Source organism: Cyprinus carpio, chromosome A15, assembly GCF_018340385.1.
Source record: "Cyprinus carpio isolate SPL01 chromosome A15, ASM1834038v1, whole genome shotgun sequence".
Lineage (NCBI taxonomy): Eukaryota > Metazoa > Chordata > Actinopteri > Cypriniformes > Cyprinidae > Cyprinus > Cyprinus carpio.
In genome coordinates this window covers 1,926,210-1,944,064 of record NC_056586.1, presented here as the reverse complement: position 1 = coordinate 1,944,064, position 17,855 = coordinate 1,926,210, and the positions used below count along the sequence as shown (strand labels likewise).

Genomic DNA, 17,855 nt, shown 5'->3' with positions numbered 1-17,855 from the left:
AAATGACTACTCAGTATCTTTAATTAAATAATGAAAACTTCAATAGTTATCAGTTCAGTCAGATTGTGTGTGTCGGCTCTTAATGCGTCCTCTTGCTTACTTGAGCATCAGTGAATGTTTGCACCATTTTTAACAGTGGTGTACGAGTCCCTCAATTGTCCTTAGTGTGAAAAGACTAAATACATAAAAGAATAAATACAGTCACTGCTGGAAAGGGTTCAAATATGAAGATGTTGGAAAACCAAAGTAGGGCTGTCAAATGATTAATCACGATTAATCACATCCAAAATAAAAGTTTTGTTTACATAATATATGTATGTGTACAGGGTATATTTATTATGTATATATAAATACACACACATAAATTATATATTTAGAAAATATTTACATGTATATACATTTATATATTTATATTCTTATATTTTATATTATATATAAACATATTTAATATATAAACATAACATATTCTTCTTAAATATATACATGCATGTGTGTGTATTTATATATACATAATAAAATATACACAGTATACACACATATATTATGTAATGAGCAGGACCTGGAGGACTTTTCTGAAGAACAGTAGACAGTTGAACGTGCTCAGAACAAAAATATGAAGATGTTGGAAAACCAAAGCATGAGCAGGACCTGGAGGACTTTTCTGAAGAACAGTAGACAGTTGAACTGCTCAGAACAAACAAGGCACTCATAAAAACACACAATATCACAATATTTGCCCACTCTTCTATGCAGAACTGCTGAAGTTAAATTTGATGGTGAGGCTCTGTGTTACCAAATACCTTCCACTTCTTATTATAATAGACTTCACTGTGCTTCAAGGCATTGATAAAGTCTTTGAAATGAAATGGAGATGGTTATCAACAACACACTGGGTTAACAAGTCATTTTTAAGAGGGGGTGATCCTTTTGCTCAGTGATTCTGTTTTTTTAATCATTATTATTTTTTTTACTTTTTTTCTGACATGCTTGTGTCAGAATATCTTTCACTTGGATGCTATAAGTTGCATTGAGTAAATACAGCTACAAAGCAACAGGATGTGATTTTTTAAAGGGGGGTGATTCTTTTTTTATACCCACTGTATGTATGCATAGCATAGGTAGAGCTGGTGCTTTCTTCAGTATGAGAGCACAGTTATCTGCTTGCAAAGAATAAAATGTGATTTACAGAGAAACTCCATGCAGTTGCAGTTAACTAGCAGAGAGCAATTAGAGAAATTCCCCCGCCCCGGGTGTGACCCAGGATGACCTCTCTTTCATTACACCGCTGCCCAACATGAGTGGGGGAAGAGTAAGCGGTTTCTCTGAGACCTCTGAGTGCAAATCAAACTACCAGACTTTGTCTTCTTATGAAAAGTGAAAAAAGGAATAACGTTTATGTATAAAGCGATGAACTACAGGACGTAACAAGATTAACAAGCCTTGAAAAAAAAAAAACATTCTGACAAAATAAAGAAACTAACCGAATGTAGACATGGCATTGGAGACAAAAGATTTAGACTTCCGGCAAATGTTTTGGTAGAGAGGGAACATTTGCATTCCCACAGCTATGTGCTCTATTGGTCTCCATTCCCAAAACAAAGCCTTAAATCAAGCTCACTGTGTGCCCTCTGACTTATCACATGAGCTGAACACTGTTAGCAGCCTGCAGTGGGGACTGCAGATGTGACACTAAGCAGTAGTGCTATACTCAATATATCTTAGTGTTTATATAATTTGTTCAGAAATGGCTTATTTTTGTTGTTCCTGTTGTTGTGACCATCATTTCAAACAGAGAGTCACTGTTGCCACGTTTAATGCAAGAACAGTTAAATACAGTAAAAATCAAATGTTATTTTGTTAAAGTCAAAAAGACGAATTTAACTTGACATGCATGTATGTATGTGTGTGTGACCGTGTGTAAAATAGTAAATAAAAAAAATTACTAGCCCATGGTAATTATATTTCCAAGGTGTGCATAGAGGGTTGGATATTGGTTTTATACAGCAGTTTATTAAACAATAAGTTAATAACTGACTTACATTTAAAACACAATATGTTAAACAAAAAATGTCTCTTTTTGCTCCATTTCACCAACGAAAACAGTTCCAAACAAATCCACAGTAGATCCAGTAGATTCAATCTACTTAAACCAGCAACCTAGGAAAAATCTTGCTACCTACTGGCAAACTACACATATTTGAGCTATTTTTGGTCAAAAAAAATAAATAAAATGCATCCAGCCGTTTTAAGTTTTTAACTGCTAGAGGGCCAAACTTTATAGCTTTAAAATAATCAATTTTAATAAAAAAATAAAAATATCAATCCAATAGCCTTATTTGTTTATGCAATTATAATTGCACTAAATGCATCCATGCCACCTTTGAGCTGCATTTAAACAATTCTAAGCCACCCCTGCAGTGCAAAAATGAATTCCAGCCCTATAGCATCTTATTATTCTAACTGAATTTATTGATTAAATTTAAGAACCTGACAAAAGATGATACCACAAAAAAGATTAGAAGAATATACGAACCATGCATATAAATGTAAAACTGCCCCAGGAATATGATTTTAATAGGGCACCTTAACAAAAAAGTTAATTTCTGTCATTGTTGGACACTAATCACAGCAAAGATGTGAAGAATATACGATGAATATGAAAAGCTTTGGGAGTCAGCTGTCCATGACAGGCCTAAACTAGCCAATTAAGGTACCAACAAAAAACACACTCAGCAAAATATAGTATAATTATCGTTATTGACTAAATCCCTGAAAATATAGAGATATAAATATAGAGAGATATTTTTGTCAATATCACACCCCCATATATAAGATTTAATACAAGATCAACTGACAGCATTTGTGACATAATGCTGATTAATATTAAAATTAATTCCATTGTTTCCAAATTGGCCATACTAAGGTCCATAGTAAGTGCCTTAATGCAATCTCATTATTTTGCCTATTCTTTACGATTATCGTATACGTTTTGCTGAAGAACAGGGTGGCTATGCTGATCCAACATCACTAAACCAATCAAACTGACACTAACTACTCTTTAACCCATGAAATTCATGCTGTTCTGGTCTTTTTCACAATAGGAGAACAAGGAGGAGGAGGAAAATGGATATAAACATTGAAGATAATGATAATGATGATGATATGCTACATCAACTGCACGCATATCAACACCCCTTCATCTACAGACACACAATAGTGACAGCTTGTGCATTCTGGACAACTGTGGATAGGTTTGTTGTAGTCTTTGCCTTATCATGAAAAACACAGAAATTGTCAATTTTACTGGCTCTTGAAGAAGCAGCAATAACAGCGATGTTTAAAGGCTAAAGAAATAGATTTTGCTTCAGTAGCAGCTCAGCATTGTATGTTTACAGGTCTGGAGTCCAGGCCATAGGTCAGCGGGAGCTCATTCAATACAACTCAAACTACAAATTCTAAATAAGATATTCACACAAAATCAATGAGACCAGTCCAGATGGTTTGCTGATGAGTTGAAAACAAGTGTGTTTGATTAAGGAGACATGCAAAGCGTTCGGGAACCACTGCTCCACTTATTTCTCAGTTTCTATTCTATTCCTTCAAGAGCACAGCATAACACACACACACACACACACACACACACACACACACACACACACACACACAAACTGCTTAGATTTCTTATGCAAAACAATCTCTTACTTCTCTGACTTAATTTGATAGATTGTGACTGTGAAAACTCTACTCATCTTATTCATACAATGAAAATAATACAATGGTCAGAGCAACACAGTGTGCCAGACAGTGTCACTTGAAGTCAAATTTCTCATAAATATTGCAAAAATTATTGCAGCCTTATACTGTAGAGTCGAACATTAACAAAGACATTCGACAAACCCCTCATCCTTACCAAAAGCTGATAGTGAACATCTCAGCCTATTTTCTGATATGTTTCCTTAAGTGCAGTTGGAACAGCTGTAATTTGCTAATAGGCCAGTTTTAACGTCTCAGATTTGGTTTCAGATATATGCTCAAAGCTCTGCCTTCCTGGGCAACCATATCATTAGTTGCCTATAGGAAGAGCCATTGTTAAGGCCATTCTCAATTCCTACATGGCATCTCTCTCCCTCTCATCCATGTGGCTTTTAAAATCTGTAATCTCTTTCATACGATCACTACCTTTCACTCAGGTAATTTTTCACATAAAGTGGCTACAATTCATTATCCATACATGTGTTTTGTAGCTGATTCAAATGTAACCTTAAGACAGTGCTATTACAAATAAAGTCCACACTAGTTTTGAATGTGGACATTGCAACACAATCACATTCCATCAGCAACATATGCTTTGTTAGTAATATGTGGCATAGGGTGGTAATAGCAAAAACACAGTATTATACTATCATGAACATAACAATTTTACCTACACCAACAATCACAATAACCAAATCAAAATAAAACTAAAACAATACATTTTCACTTAAACCCAGCAGTGTTCAGTTTAAACAGACTCCTCTTTAACTTGTTTCATGTACTTACTATTATAACAGGCTAACAATTAAGTATGTATAATTACATGCAAGTAACCCAATAGCAAGTTCACGTAGTGAATTAATATTACTCAGTACCTAGATGTATAATTACACTGTAACAAGGACACGTTAAAATAAAGTGTAACCAAAACAAGTAACGCAGTACAATGATGCTGGCTGGTTACATCAGCGTTGAAATGTTCTAACTGCAATCACATGCTCCTAAAAGTTGTAGAAATGCATTACTGAATGAGGCTAGAACTAGGCCTACCACAAATCAATAACAGTCTACTGTAGTCTATCATCAAACCATGTCCCTGTATCCAATAGCAACAGAGCACATCCTCTATCTATCTATCAGCAGTGGTTCCCAGCCTCGGTCCCGAAGCTCCCAGAGCACTGCACACTTCAGATGGCATCTGAATCAAACGCACATCAACTCATCATTAACTCCGAGACCTGGAGTGGGTGTGTCGGATGAAGCAGACGTCCAAAATGTGCGGGACTGAGGAGGGGGACCGGGGCTGGAGCCGCTGCGCTACATTCCTCTGCGGCGATTTTACTACGAACGACATAAATCACTAAGCATGCACAGCTCATTTCCCGCGAATATGAGACATTCCAATGCGTTAATTTTTTTGAAGAACAGTTCTGAATTCAAAATAAACACAAGCCGCTAACAGAGGCCCAATCATTCACAAACACCAACCTTGTCCATTTACAACTTCCATAACCGTTCTTCACAGAATAAGTCTCGCATGACCTCACAGCAAGCCACATACAATGCTTGACGAAACAGATCCTTTCCTCTCTTGGGGAACCAGACACAGTGCGGTTCTCTCTACACAGCTGTGTTGCCCGTCCAGCGAACAGCACCGAAATAAACCCGCGCGCGCTCTGTCGCTGTCCGCTCGTCTTACCGTTAGAGTAGCGTTCCTCACAGCGTTAGAAGCGGTTTGCCGAATCTCAGCTGCGCTTCCCGGCTTCAGGAGGCTTTTCGTAAATCTCCTGCTCGATTCCGCTGCCATTTCTTCATCGGTGCATTCGGGGCTATAATCTGCACTATGTGCAACGAATCCGTGATGTGGTTAATCGCGCCGAAACCGAAAGATTGCGCGCGTCCTTCGCCTCACTGTCTGCTCCGCTCAGCAGCTTCAGCACGGCGCGGTGGGCAGGGCTCTGTTTACTCAGCAATCATTCAGATGGAGGTCATTTTCATGCAGCAAATCATTTTAATATCATTCCCAGGCATTAGTAACGATGGAATAACAATGCTAAATCTGACAGGGTCGAGCAATGGATTGTAATATGAGATGTTGCAGACACTGCGATCAGTTTCAGTTTGACTGCTTTCACATCAGCAGGACGCTCAGTGTCTTTCATCCTGCTCAACAGATAAAGTGCATTCATCTTTGAACGAGAATTGTATTAGAGAAGTAATACAACACTAGATGCAACATCTTAAAAACGACGTTTTTAATGGTTAATTCCTCACGTTAGCAGTTTATGTAAACGTGTTGGTAAATATATTTACAGATATGTGTGAATTTTTGGTGAATATGCCATTTAAGCAAAATTGTTTTAGTAGTAGTAGTAGGTAGCAGCAGCAGTGTTGCGCGCGAGAACATTTGTTGGACTTTGGCTCCATCGCGTGTCATAAAACCGACACAGAACAAAACAAGCATGTCAGCAGTGGTTGGTTGGAGCCTCAGCAGCATTGTCATGATGCAGTTTACCCCAGGTCAGGTGTTCTCAAATGCTCGCATCCCAGTTCGCCAACTAATAATCTGCCCTAAATGTATGTACTCTTTTTGGAAAGAAAAAGTAGTTTGTAGTTCTTATTGTTTGTTGTCCATGTTTGTAGTTATATTATTCATGTTTGTAGTTCTGAACCAAATCCTCCTCCAGAGGTGCCCTTTTTTTTTCTTTCAAAAATAAAGTCTGATCATTTTAATCTTGATAAACAAAATATATCAGGTTTTATGCATTACTATGTACAACATCACAAAGAAAATCATGAGTATGAAACATTGAAAGAAAGTGACACGAGTCCTGAGATATAAAACCACAAATACAGAACCCTTCAGTCTTGCTATATTAGTCATTTTTTGTTGCATCATGAACTAAATCAGGAATTTGGTTTTGAGTGAAATATGTATTTCTCATGTGTATATACACATGATTTACAAACAGCTCACTATTTTTTCATGCATTTATAACTGATTATCCATAATTTATGAACACTTTTATAAAGCCTTCACAAAGAGAACCTGAACACAAAGTGTTCCTATAGAAAAGCCACTACATCATATGAACATACACAGTCAAGTAGATTTACTCTTTACTTTTAAAAATGTATTTTTTTTTTTTACCTGTGATTCCTGTGAAAGCTGAATTTTCAGCATCATTACTCCAGTCTCCCATGAAATCACTCAATTATACTGATTCGCTGCACAAGAAACATTTCTGATTACAGGAATCAGTTTTGCTTCATATATTTTTATAGAAACCATAATATATTACCATTCAAAATACCATTAAAACACACACACACACACACACACACACAAACATATGTGTGTTTGTGTGAAGACTGGGGAGAAGGAAATACCAAAATGCCTGAAGTCCAGTGTCAAGTACCCACAGTCAGTGATGGTCTGGGGTGCCATGTCAGCTGCTGGTGTTGGTCCACTGTGTTTTATCAAGGGCAGGGTCAATGCAGCTAGCTATCAGGAGATTTTGGAGCACTTCATGCGTCCATCTGCTGAAAAGCTTTATGGAGATGAAGATTTCGTTTTTTTCAGCACGACCTGGCACCTGCTCACAGTGCCAAAACCACTGGTAAATGGTTTACTGACCATGGTATTACTGTGCTCAATTGGCCTGCCAACTCTCCTGACCTGAACCCCATAGAGAATCTGTGGGATATTGTGAAGAGGAAGTTGAGAGACGCAAGACCCAACACTCTGGATGAGCTTAAGGCCGCTATGGAAGCATCCTGGGCCTCCATAACACCTCAGCAGTGCCACAGGCTGATTGCCTCCATGCCACGCCGCACTGAAGCAGTCATTTCTGCAAAAGGATTCCCGACCAAGTATTGAGTGCATAACGGAACATAATTATTTGAAGGTTGACTTTTTTTTTTGTATTAAAAACACTTTTCTTTTATTGTTCGGATGAAATATGCTAATTTTTTGAGATAGGAATTTTGGGTTTTTCATGAGCTGTATGCCAAAATCATCAGTATTAAAACAATAAAAGACCTGAAATATTTCAGTTGGTGTGCAATGAATCTAAAATATATGAAAGTTTAATTTTATCATTACATTATGGAAAATAATGAACTTTTATCACAATATGCTAATTTTTTGAGAAGGACCTGTATATATATATACACTTCACTTCAACACTTCCCATAACACCTGATGTACTTGCTACATCGTTAGAAGAATGGCATCCACGCTAATATTAGTCTGTTTCTCTCTTATTCAGAGGTCACTGTAGCCACCAGATCCAGTCTGTATCCAGATAAGAGGGTCACTGCTGTCACCCGGATCCAGTATGTATCCAGACCAGATGGTGGATCAGCACCTAGAAAGGACCTCTACAGCCCTGAAAGACAGCCCAGGACAACTAGATGAGCCGCAGAGACAGATCCCCTGTAAAGACCTTGTCTCAAACGACCACCGGAACAAGACCACAGGAAACAGATGATTCTTCTGCACAAAAAGACTTTGAAACAGCCCTCAATAAAATGTGTTGCGCTCATCTGAATATTTGGGTTGAACTGTCAGAACAGCCGGCACTGTAGTCTTCTCTCCCAGGATCAGGAAACAGTCCTCCATAAAATGTGCTGCACACATCTGAATATTTGGGTTGAACTGTTCTGGAACAGTGTTTTAAATACAACTTTACCACTGATTTTCTAGTTGTGTTTTCTTTTGGAAGACCAAACAAAGTAGTTTCGCTTTCACAACAGAACAGCGACTCCACAACATGGCGCCGGCGGCAACAGCAAAAATCAAAGATTACGTCTTCTTTTTTGCGTGAACATTTGGGTGGCATTATGCAAATCTTCCCACATCGTGACATAGACATGTGGGGGCATGTTAGAATGAGGTGTTTTAGGGGGGCTTGGACAAGTCTTAACTTTTATAAAGAATATCTCTTTGGATTTGAGACTTTAGTCTTTGCATCTTTACAGATCTTCTTTATGCACCAAGAGCAGTCTGTGCAAGCCTTGGAATAAAATAATAAAAAAGGTAATTTGAGTTTATATTTAAAATTTCTGACTCTTTTCTTTAAATTCCAAGATTATATCTCACAAATCTGGTCTTCTTCTTCTTCGTGTCCTACAATCTTATATTACATCTTTCCAGTGATTTCCACAACTTACTATGTGGTGCTGGGCTCTGTTAGGTCATGATCTGAGCATTGTGGTGCTTGGCTGCACTGCATGAGGTGTTGCATGTTTTGCTCGCTACCGCACTCGCACTTGCTGGTTGGTGAGAGACCCCAAGCATGTAACGTTTGTAGGCATCTTCCATGGCCTACTCGTAGCCTGTTAAGGGTCTTCCAGATAGGCCATGGTTGATTGTTACCGCTGGCTAGACACTCAACGGGGATGATTCCTCTGGCTTCCCAAGATCTTGCCCCCACACAAAAGGCGTTCCATCTATCAAGCCAAAGAGTTTCAATAAAAGGCTTTCTTGGATGTGCTTATGGCTTGTGTCGTATCCATAAAGCTTTTTCTGGACCTAAGACACTTTGTTGGCTTTTGGTGGGAGAGTCTGATAAGAAAAATCAACTTGCCATTCTCTCTTTTTCCCTTGGCTCAGAATCATGGTTTTATAATCCCACACTTCTGTTTTTTTTTTCCTCAGAATTGACAAACTCGCAATTGTTGAGTTGAATTATGTTATAAAGTTCGAACTAGGAGATTAACTTTCATTTGCAAGAAAAAAAGTCAGAATTATGAGATAAAATAGGTAAATGTTATGTAAAATGTTTTAGGTTTAAATAGAATTTCATGCTTTAACTGTAGGGCTAATACAATATGTCCCCTATGTCAATATTATATAGACATATTGTTTAAATCTAATTTATGCTTTAAAAGTAGGGTAATCATAGCTGGTTTTATCAGTTTAAACATCTGCGTTTGGCTTCAAATGGTGTCTTTGACAACAGTATTATATAAAAATGATTTGCATTCTGATTCTTGCATCCAAAGGCACAACAATATTTTTTTTTTCTCTTATTTCATAGATTTTATTCATTTCCCTCCATTTGTTTTCCAGTGTTTTTTCTGCCACCACAAGTGATGTAACTGTGACGTCTACAACTAATTGGTCTATAACTTACTAAATCAGCCATTGCAAAAATCAAATTTGGATTACAAGAGCTTACATTAAGGTAAGAAAAACACAAACATGTTACAACGTGTCTTCACACGTAAACAAGACGTTTAGGCCTAAAATGGTAATAATAATAATTTAGTAATTTTATTAAGATTCAGTCAGTATTGATATTTCTCTTTAGTTCATGAAAATAAAAGATCATGCTTATATTTTATCCACTTTTTTTAGTTATTTGTAATTGTTTTTGTTTATGTATTTATTTTTAAGCATGTTTTTAATATATACTGTATATTAAAGCAACTTAAGTGAGGAACATTGCAAGACCAAATTGTCCTCCTAAAAAGGCAATAAAATGGCATGGATCGCAGAAGCGGGGGCTGGTTTACTTTATGAGTTACTTTGAGGTCTTGTACAAATTTGACACACAAAAATAGATCTACATTGGCACAATTAATTATTAAAAGATTGGTATTTCTGTGTTGCACACATTTAATAATAACGAAAGTATTGGGGTAACAGTTCATGGTCCAGATATAAAAACTGATGTTTCTGTAGTCCATGACCTTTAATAACAGTCATGCAGGACTTGTTTAAAAACTCAGGAGGAAGTCTTCATTCATTTTGATCATTTTTTTTTTTTGTATAATTAATACATTTTAATATTTCTAGACTCATTTAAAGCAGATCCTCAAGTAAATTCCATGTTACTTTGTTTAAACATGATGTACAGGTGGGAGCTTTTTCAATTTATCACTCAGAACGACTTAGAATAGCCTACAACACCTTTCTTCAAAGACTTATTCAGTGAAGTACAGCAGGATGCAGGAAATGAGTATTCTTTTAGGTATACAATATCTTTATTGTAATGTTTGTAATGTCCATTTATAGTCTTTACACAAAGCAGCTTGCCTCTTTTAATCTCTAAAAACCAGCTAATTTCAAGATGCTGACGTCACGTGGGTCACCTGCGTGTGTAAGACGGTCAAAGCTCAAGACGTTTGGAGATGTTCAGTTTGAGGTTCGATCGATCGGTCGGTTGGTCGTTCAAACGTTTCATTTTGGCACAGAGTCGGCTACATAAGGAGCTTAAAATATCATCTTGTTGTGTTGTGGAGTACAGGCTCCAATTTGAAATTTTATCGCATACCTGCTGCCATTGCCAGACAGAAATAAAACAAGCAGACTGGACAAAAATAACGATCATCAAAAATGCTCGTGTTTGCAGCGCACAATTCATATCAGTTAAGGTTAAATAAACTATTGTCTTTTGTTGGTATGGATTATGGTTTCTCATACATGCCCACCTAATCAAAAATTGGGGAACAAGTTAATGTCACGGTTCAGGGTGCTTCATCGGCTTCCCTGTTGTCTGTGTCCTGTCATTTGCTGCAGCTCGTGACCTGGGCAATCAGCGCTGATAATTCAGCGCTGGTGTGTGCAGATCACGAGCTGATTGTCCTCACCTGTTGCTAGTTCCCATTCTCCCTTTTATTCTCTGCTGTGTCTGTCCCTTGTTGTCAGTAGATTTCGCGTTGTCATTGTTATTGTGCTGTGTGGTCTGTTTCCTCACCTTTACCGCTGTTGTGCTCAGGACGTCTAGACGAGGAGTCTTTCGTTGGCCGTGTGCCCGAGATCCTCTGTCTCGCTTTCCACGTCCCGGTGGGCAGTGCACCAGAGGTGGTCTCCACAGCCTGTGTCCGCAGGTGTCTGTACGGACGGCTCTGGAGTTGTTACACCAGGCTTCAGTTTGTGTGTGTAATCACCGCTTCTCGTCACGCTTTTTTCGGAGCTGTCACTGCAACTGACCCAGCTCACAGAACGGCTTGATCGGCTTCAGATTATTCCTCCCGCTACTCCTGTTGTACAACCTCCGTCCGAACCAGAGAGTGTTGCTTCCCGTCATGCGGAGCCTCGTCTTAATCCACCTGCTCCATACTCCGGTGAGCCCAACTCATGCCGTTCATTTCTGTCACAATGTTCGCTGACTTTTTCACTCCAGCCCTCTTGTTTTCCCACGGAGCGAGCTAAAGTGGCATTCATCATCACGCTTTTAGTCGGACAAGCGAGAGAATGGGGAACGGCCATGTGGGACAATGATCATCAGTGTTGCAGCTCGTTTAAGGAGTTTTCGGAGGAGCTCCGCAAGGTGTTCGATCGCTCCGCGCTTGGGACGGAGGCGGCGGCGGGCGTTATCTTTGCTGCAACAGGGAGGTCGGTCGGTGTCGGATTACTCCATAGAGTTCCGCACTCTCGCCGCGTCATGCGGATGGAATGCTAAAGCGCAGTGGGATCACTTTCTTCACGGGTTGGCAGACTACATCAAGGACGAGATATATTCTCTCGAACTGCCTCCCAGCCTCGACGGTTTTAGTCGACCTCGCCATCCGCGTTGACAACCGGATAGCTCTCCGGTCCCGCCATCGGAGGGGCGTGGTCTCTCGCGAGCTTTTCTCCGACCTGGTCGCTGGAGCGGCGGGTGACGCAACTTCTCAGCGTCTCGTCATGCCTGAGGAGGAGCCCATGCAGATCGGGAGAGCCCGGCTGACGATCACCGAGAGGCGCCATCGCCTCACTCACAGTCTGTGTCTCTACTGTGGGGGGGCGGGGCATGTGGCGGCCTCGTGTCCAGTGAAGGGGCGGCGTTTTTTCGGCCAAGGAGGGGCGTACGGTGAGCGTCACTAATACATTGCTGCCCTCTGGTGGTCGTTCCGTCCTCCAGGCTTCATTACAATTTAATAAAACTATTTATCAGGTGTCAGCTTTAATTGATTCTGGAGCAGAGGGTGATTTTATGGACAATGAGCTGGCTGCCCGATTAGGTGTTCCATCAGTTCCACTGGCCGAGCCCATTTCAGCCAGGACTCTGTGCGGCACCCATCTCACTAGAATTACACACTCCACCAGGTTTATTACTCTCACCCTCTCGGGTAATCATGCTGAGGAGATTCGTTTTTTCCTCATTCATTCTCCCTCCACTCCATTAGTATTAGGACACACATGGTTGGTCAAACATAACCCAAACATTGACTGGACTCTTAATTCTGTTCTGGCATGGAGCCCCTTTTTGTTTATCTCAATGTTTGGGTCCTGCATTTTCTCCTGTTATGTCTTGTTCTGTGTTACAGGAGGAGCCGGTGAGCCTGGCGAATGTACCGGAGGCTTACCATGACTTGAGAGCAGTTTTCAGTAAGTCCCGAGCTTCATCCCTTCCTACACAACCGCCCGTACGACTGTGCGATAGATCTGTTGCCTGGCACTTCTCCACCTAGGGGGCACCTGTACTCTCTTTCCGGGCCTGAGAGGGAGGCCATGGAGAAGTACATCAATGATTCTCAGGTAGCTGGCATCATTCGGCCCTCTTCCTCTCCGGCTGGGGCGGGGTTCTTCTTCGTGGGGAAGAAAGATGGATCACTCCGTCCCTGTATAGATTATCGGGGCTTGAATGACATCACGGTCAAGAATCGTTATCCTTTGCCGTTGATGTCATCGGCCTTCGAGCTCTTGCAGGGGGCGGACCATCTTTACGAAGTTGGACCTTCGCAATGCTTATCACCTAGTTCGGATTAGGGAAGGGGACGAATGGAAGACCGCCTTCAACACCCCCACGGGGCACTTTGAGTATTTGGTTATGCCCTTTGGACTTTCGAACTCCCCGGCGGTCTTCCAGGCACTCGTCAATGATGTGCTTAGAGACATGGTCGACCGATTTGTATTTGTTTATCTCGACGACATCCTGATCTTTTCCCAGAACGAGCATGACCATGTCCAACAGTCAGGCGAGTGCTCCAGCGGCTGCTTGAGAATCGTTTATTTGCCAAGGTGGAGAAGTGCGAGTTTCACGCACGGTCGGTTCCGTTCCTGGGATTTATTCTTTCACCCGAAGGAATCCGAATGGATCCCGCCAAGGTAAAAAGCAGTTGCTGATTGGCCTACCCCAGATAGTCGTAGAGCGGTCCAGCGATTTCTGGGGTTTGCCAATTTTTACAGGCGGTTCATTCGGAATTTCAGCCAGGTCGCCCTTTCCTCTGACGGATCTCACCTCCACTCGAAGACATTTCTGTTGGTCGCCGCAGGCTCAGGCTGCATTTTTAAATTTAAAGAGTCTCGCTTTGTTTCGGCTCCCATTCTTGCTACTCCCGATCCGTCTCGTCAGTTCGTTGTGGAGGTGGATGCATCAGAGGTAGGAGCGGGGCGATTTTGTCTCAGAGGTCACCTTCGGATGACAGAATACATCCCTGCGCATTTTTTTCTCATCGTTTAACCCCCTCGGAACGGAATTACGACATCGGGAATAGGGAGTTACTGGCTGTTAAGTTGGCACTGGAGGAGTGGCGCCACTGGTTAGAGGGCGCGGAGGTCCCTTTTATAGTTTGGACCGATCATAAGAACTTAGAATACATCCGCACCGCTAAACGACTTAATTCCCGACAGGCTCGCTGGGGCCACTGTTCTTCGGGTCGGTTCAATTTTAACATCTCTTACCGTCCGGGATCCAAGAATGGTAAGCCTGACGCACTTTCGCGGATCTTTGAGGCTGAACCTAGAGCCATCCTCCCGGTGACCATTCTGCCTCCCGATCAGGTGGTAGCGATGGTCACCTGGGGGGTGGAGTCCAGAGTCCGCTCGGCTCTGCGCAACGTCACGGTTCCCGCAGGGTGTCCTGAGAGCCTGTTGTTTGTGCCAGAATCGGTCCGAACTAGCGTCCTTCAGTGGGGTCACTCGTCCATGCTAGCTTGCCACCCAGGAGCAACTCGTACCTGTAGTTTAATCAAGCAGCGCTTCTGGTGGCCTTCCATGGCGCGGGACGCTCGTCAGTTCGTGTCGGCATGTCCTGTTTGTGCTGCGGGTAAGGGCTCCAATCGACCCCCAGCAGGGTTGCTCCAGCCGCTGCCTGTCCCTTCGAGACCCTGGTCACACATAGCTATGGACTTCGTCACAGGCCTACCTCCGTCTAGCGGCAACACGGTAGTCCTTACTGTGGTGGACAGGTTCTCGAAGGCCGCACATTTTATTCCCCTCCCCAAATTGCCCTCAGCGAGGGAGACGGCGACTATCGTCCTGGATCACGTTTTTCCGTATTCATGGCCTCCCGGAGAACGTGGTCTCTGACAGGGGTCCCCAATTTGTGTCAAAGTTTTTGGGCAGCAGTTCTGTCGACAGCTGGGGGCGACTGCGAGTGCCTTTCCTCCGGGTATCACCCGCAGACAAATGGTCAGGCTGAGCGTGCTAACCAGGATCTGGAGAGAGTCTTGCGTTGTGTGGCGTCCGCAGAACCGTCATCTTGGAGTTCCAGATTAACTATGGTTGAGTATGCACATAACTCCCTCCTGGTCTCGTCTACGGGTTTGTCTCCCTTCCAGTGCTGTTTAGGCTACCAGCCACCCTTATTCCCCTCCCAAGAATCCGACGCCGTTGTTCCATCCGCGCACTCGTTTTATTCAGAGATGCCTCAGTACGTGGAGGATCGCCAGAGAAGCCCCTCACTCGGACTGGTGACAGGAACAAGGCGTCGGCGGATCGTCACCGTGCTAAGCCCCCAAGACATTCCTCTCAAACTCCTTCCAAACCCCTCACGGTAAACTGGGACCCAAATTTATTGGACCGTTTTCCATCTCTAAGGTGCTCCGTCCGGTGTCGGTTCGACTCAATTTAACCCCCCCAGTTTAAGAATATCCACCCGGTGTTTCATGTCTCTAAGATAAAGCCCGTCATTCGCTCCCCCCCTTCAGCCCCAGACCTCTGTCCCTCCGCCTCCTAGACTCATTGAGGGGTCTCCGGCTTATACGGTACGGCGGCTCCTTGATGTGAGACGGAGGGGTAGAGGTTATCAATACCTGGTAGACTGGGAGGGCTATGGTCCGGAGGAGAGATGCTGGGTTCCGGCTCGTGACATTCTGGATCGCGCTCTCATTGACCAATTCCATCGGCGTCATGGTGAGTCCTCCGGGGACGCCAGGAGGCGTCCCTGAGGGGGGGGTACTGTCACGGTTCAGGGTGCTTCATCGGCTTCCCTGTTGTCTGTGTCCTGTCATTTGCTGCAGCTCGTGACCTGGGCAATCAGCGCTGATAATTCAGCGCTGGTGTGTGCAGATCACGAGCTGATTGTCCTCACCTGTTGCTAGTTCCCATTCTCCCTTTTATTCTCTGCTGTGTCTGTCCCTTGTTGTCAGTAGATTTCGCGTTGTCATTGTTATTGTGCTGTGTGTCTGTTTCCTCACCTTTACCGCTGTTGTGCTCAGGACGTCTAGACGAGAAGTCTTTCGTTGGCCGTGTGCCCGAGATCCTCTGTCTCGCTTTCCACGTCCTGTTGGGCATTGCACCAGAGGTGGTCTCCACAGCCTGTGTCCGCAGGTGTCTGTACGGACGGCTCTGGAGTTGTTACACCAGGCTTCAGTTTGTGTGTGTGTGTGGTGACATTCACACGTTGGATTATTTTTGGTATTTTTTGTTGTACCCAATAAACTGTTGCACAGAATCCTCGGCGTTTGAGTTCTCTCTCTTCGCGTTCCTGACAGTTAACTAACGACCAGAGGCATAAAGGAAACTGTTTGTGTCGTTTTGCTTTCTACAATTGGCGTAAGTGCAATCACAGAGAGAGGGAAAAGTGAATGCCATATTTTTGCTGACTAATTCTGAATGAACCAAATGTTTAAGTAAGTTTTGTCTTCCTCAGACTATCAATTTTTTGTTGGGAGTTGGAGTTGCAGTTCCGTATAATCGATCTTTGTTTTAAAGGCTATGTTTGTACAGGATACAGATGCCACTCCATGCCTTTTGTGGAGAATTGAACTCTCAGTACACAAAAATAAATAAATAAATAATAATAATAATAATTGTGTGTGTGATTGTAATCTGATCTAAATGATTGACTGTCTACACTGTGTATCACAACTCTGCAGATCCGTTTTGTGTATCCCTTGGCACTCCTTCGTTTTGGTTTCTATCGCAGTGACATTGCGTGATATCCCCATGCTAAAAAAATAGAGGTTAAATGGATCGTAGGGGTTAAGTTGATCCATATAGACCAGGCGCCATGGTTCTGCACACATGTGATTGTCGGATTAATTGCAAAATGTAACTATCATATAGTTAAAGTTCATCATTTGTAAGTGTTTTGTCTTGCAAATTTACACACTCAAGCGATTTTAAACCATTCCAGCAAAATAAGAGTAGAAAGAACTCAATTCTGTACACATACCCGAAGCACGGGCACACAGTCAATATTCTGTTCAGGGGGCCCAGAAACCATAGTGGCACCCCAGAGCTAGCTTGAAACAGGTTTGGAAAAAGTGGTAAAAAATGAAACATGATCTGATTCTAATCAGATATGCACAAAAATTTGGACTGACAGTCTGAACAAGGCTTTGGACTTGAAAAGAATCACAGTGAGAATTATTATTTCCAAATGGAAAACAACTCGGCACAGTAGTGAACCTTAGAAGTGACCGACCTTCCTCAAAGAGCAATGGGATGACTCATCCAGGAAGTCACAAAAGATCTAAAGACAACATCAAAGGTACTGCAGGCCTTTCTTGCATCAATAAAGGTGATGATCCTCAAAACTTGGTTGAATGTTTTGTGGACTAATCAGTCAAATTTGAAACCGTTCGGAAGCCAGTGGTCCAGTTAAATCTGGTGTAAACTAAAAACTGAATTTTATTAATAGAACATCATCTTTATGGTCAATCATGGTAGTGGCAGTGTGCTACTTCGGGGCCTGGGAACTCACAGTAACACAGGGAACCTCTGCTCTCTACTAGAAAATCCTAAAGGAGAATATCCAGTCTGCAGTCTGTAAACTGAAGCTATATTATGCAGCAAGACAATGATCTATAGCACAACAGTAAGTCCATCTCTGAATGGATAAATTAAAATCATGGTCTTGAGTAAAGGACTGCGTGGCCATCTCAAGTCTCAAGGCCTTTACTTGAGACTTGAGATGCTGTGGCAGGACATTAAACAAGCA

General features: G+C 42.1%; 1 protein-coding gene across 1 annotated transcript in view; it reads right to left on the bottom strand.

Annotated features, from left to right (window-relative positions):
• The window catches only part of LOC109090197 (dedicator of cytokinesis protein 10), an 89,737-nt gene extending 83,826 nt beyond the window's left edge, over positions 1-5,911 (bottom strand). Inside the window, 1 exon segment of the mRNA XM_042770714.1 lies at positions 5,453-5,911. Within this exon segment, the coding sequence (XP_042626648.1) occupies positions 5,453-5,560 (108 nt within the window). The 5' untranslated portion in view covers positions 5,561-5,911.
• Between the last annotated feature and the right edge of the window lie 11,944 nt (positions 5,912-17,855).